The sequence below is a fragment of the Carlito syrichta genome, unplaced genomic scaffold (genome assembly GCF_000164805.1).
Source record: "Carlito syrichta isolate Samal-C Ts95f unplaced genomic scaffold, Tarsius_syrichta-2.0.1 Scaffold307224, whole genome shotgun sequence".
Classification (NCBI taxonomy): Eukaryota; Metazoa; Chordata; class Mammalia; order Primates; family Tarsiidae; genus Carlito; species Carlito syrichta.
Genome location: NW_007251320.1, coordinates 169420 through 172118, shown reverse-complemented (window position 1 = coordinate 172118; position 2699 = coordinate 169420). Strand labels below are relative to the sequence as shown.

Here is a 2699-nt window from a genome sequence, read left to right as displayed (position 1 = left end):
AGCGCATGCCTGTAATTCCGGCTACTTGGAAGGCTGAGCCGGAAGGATTGCCGGAGCCCAGCAGGCGAGGCTGTGGTGGTCGGGAGTGGCCACTGCACTCCAGTCTGGGCGACAGAGTAAGACTCCAACTCAAAAAAAAAAAAAAACAGACAGAAAGAGGGCTGGACGCAGTGGCTCAAGCCTGTAATCCCAGCACTTTGGGAGGTTGAGGTGAGAGGACTGCCTGAGCCCATGGGTTCGAGACAAGCCTGTGGCAACATGGCGAGACCTTGTCTCTACAATAAATCAAAAAATTAGCTGGGAGTGGTAGCGTGCACCTAGAGTTCTAGCTACTTGGAAGGCTGAGGTGGAAGGGTTGCCTGAGCTCAGCAGGTCAAGGCTACAGTGGTGGTAAGCATGCCACTGCATTCCAGCCTAGGCGACAGAGTGAGACTCCAACTAAAAAAAAAGAGAGAGAGAGAGAGGCCTGGTGCAGTGTGTTACACTTATACTCCCAGCACTTACGGAGGCCAAGGTGAGAAGATTGCCTGAGCTCACGGGTTCAAGACCAGCCTGGGAAACTTGGTAAGACCCCATCTCTATAATAAATCAAAAAATTAGCCGGGTGTGGTGGCTAGTTCCAGCTATTTGGAAGGTTTAGGCATAAGGATCACTTGAGTCAAGCACGCTGACGCTGGGGTGGCCGTGAACGTGCCACTGCACTCCAGTCTAGAAGATGGAGTGAGACTAAAACTCAAAAAAAAAAAGAAAAACCTGGAGACCATATACCTCTGGGCTTGATCATGACCTCAAAAATCTTCTAAGTTGGGCAGGGTGGGCATGCTTATAAGGAGAGGAGGGAAGAATGGAAGACCAGGAACAGATCGGAAGTCTGGCACAGTGCTGTGCACATGGCAGGCACCAAACAAGCATTTGGCAGTGGCAGTGATGCTGCCTGCAGCCTGGAGCCGCATAGAAAGGCGCTCTGGACTTGCCTCTGCAGAAGAATAACCGGAGGAGTATCTGGATTCCAGCTCGCCATCACTAGAAGAAGAGAAAAACAGTCAGTTCAAGGGACATTTGTGGGGCACTTGCAGATGGCAAGGTGGAGAGCCTGCAAAGGCGTCTGGAAGACTTGAGAAGCAAAGGCCATGCTAAAGAACTCAAGCCCGGAGCACTTTTACCCTGAGTAAAAGTGCTTCTCTCAATTGGCTCTGGCAGGGACAGGATCATTTTCACTAACAGCGCAGACATAATAGGGTGGATGATGTCCCCAGAGAACATCGTGCTCCAAATCGTAGAATAGCACAATTACCTGTGAGCCTTCTAGTCACACCATCATGGGAAGGGCTCATGCTCAGAAGAGAACAGCCCTAGAATGTACATGAAGGCCTTAGAGGAGCTAGGGAACACACAAAGGCACTAAGCGATCTGCACTTCTATCCAAGTTGCTCCTTAAGGGGTATTTCCAAGGGGAACACTCACCTGTCAGAGTCGAGGGGCACTAGGTTTTCTTCTGGACTCTGGCTAAGAGCAGTATAACCCTTGTTAAACTTCACTGACCTGAAGGGAGATGGGGGGGTAAGAGACCAAGCACAGATGAACGCACCAGCATTTCACAGGGAGTCAGAGTCCTCACCTGCATGGAAGCATTGACTGCACTACGGACTTGCCTTCTACCTGGTCACGCAGTCACCACTACCTGCAACTACACATCAGGTCCTCAGAACATGTATTTCCTCATTCCACTCCCCCAACTGCTCTAGGAAAAAAAGCACCTCCCTCTCACCTTATTTAACCAGAGGACAGAAAAATTACAAGTCCTTGCGCAAACCCCTTAATATCTCCAGGTTTCAGCTCTTATCTGTAAAAGGAGGCACTGAATAAGGTCCTATCGAGCTCTGAAAGTTTCCCATTCTGTTAATTAAAAAAAACAGCACTGGCCATTCCCACCATCCTCACTCCTGGGGATTCCAGCCACCCTTCTCCTCCCTAACTTAGAAACTCAGTCACTGAACAATCTTTTGCTCTAGAATTCCCTTATTCCAAAGCCCTTTCCCTGATACTAACACATCCTTAAAGGAAAAGAGGTTCTTCCTCTTAAAGATGCTGAACCTGACAGGCCGTCGGGACAATCACTAGCTGGGCCTTAAACGTGAGCACCCTGTCTCCCCGCCGAGGATTAAGGCCTTCTCTGAAAGCTGGCGGCAAGGAGGGGGTGGCGCCTGCTGAGACCTTTTCCCTGAAGAGTCGGGTCGGTTCGGCGAGGCCCCCAGCATGCCCTTTCTCCGCAGCACGGCTTTAGCCAGGTCCCGGTGCTTCTCTGGAAGTTAAAGGGTCCGGGTCAGCCGGGTCTTCCCCACTCTGCCGAGACTCCCGCACGCTGGGAGGCCGATCTCTCCGAACGAACTTTGAAGGGGGAGCAGGCCGCAGCGATCCCTTCCCTCCCGGGGGCGAGGCCCCGCGGAGCTCCGGAGCCCGCCCGGGCAGAGCCCTCCCCCAGCCACACTCACGCAGCTTGGCCTGAATGGAGGGCGCGCGCGTCACCATGTACGGTCCCCGCTTCTCCACGGCCGCGGGGATGCGGTCCCCCGGCCGGAGGGCTCTACTACCCATTTGTCCGGAGGGTGGCCCTGCAGCACGGTCCCGGGCTCCGCCGGGCCGGGGTCCCGGGCCAGAGGCACGCACCGCGCGCCCACTGGGCTCCGCGGTCGCCATGG

The 2699-nt window shown here is 53.9% G+C and overlaps 1 protein-coding gene across 2 annotated transcripts in view; it reads right to left on the bottom strand.

Moving 5' to 3' along the window:
• The window catches only part of FAM219B (family with sequence similarity 219 member B), a 7400-nt gene extending 4701 nt beyond the window's left edge, over positions 1-2699 (bottom strand). Inside the window, exons 1-4 of one of the 2 annotated variants that reach the window (XM_008064200.2) lie at positions 2493-2699; positions 2215-2302; positions 1465-1542; positions 975-1023 (exon numbers count right to left, since the gene is read on the bottom strand). In XM_008064200.2, coding sequence (XP_008062391.1) covers positions 975-1023; positions 1465-1542; positions 2215-2302; positions 2493-2697 — 420 coding nt within the window. In that variant the 5' untranslated portion in view covers positions 2698-2699. The remainder of the gene's footprint in view (positions 1-974; positions 1024-1464; positions 1543-2214; positions 2303-2492) is intronic. The other variant, XM_021715627.1, reaches the window with a different exon arrangement.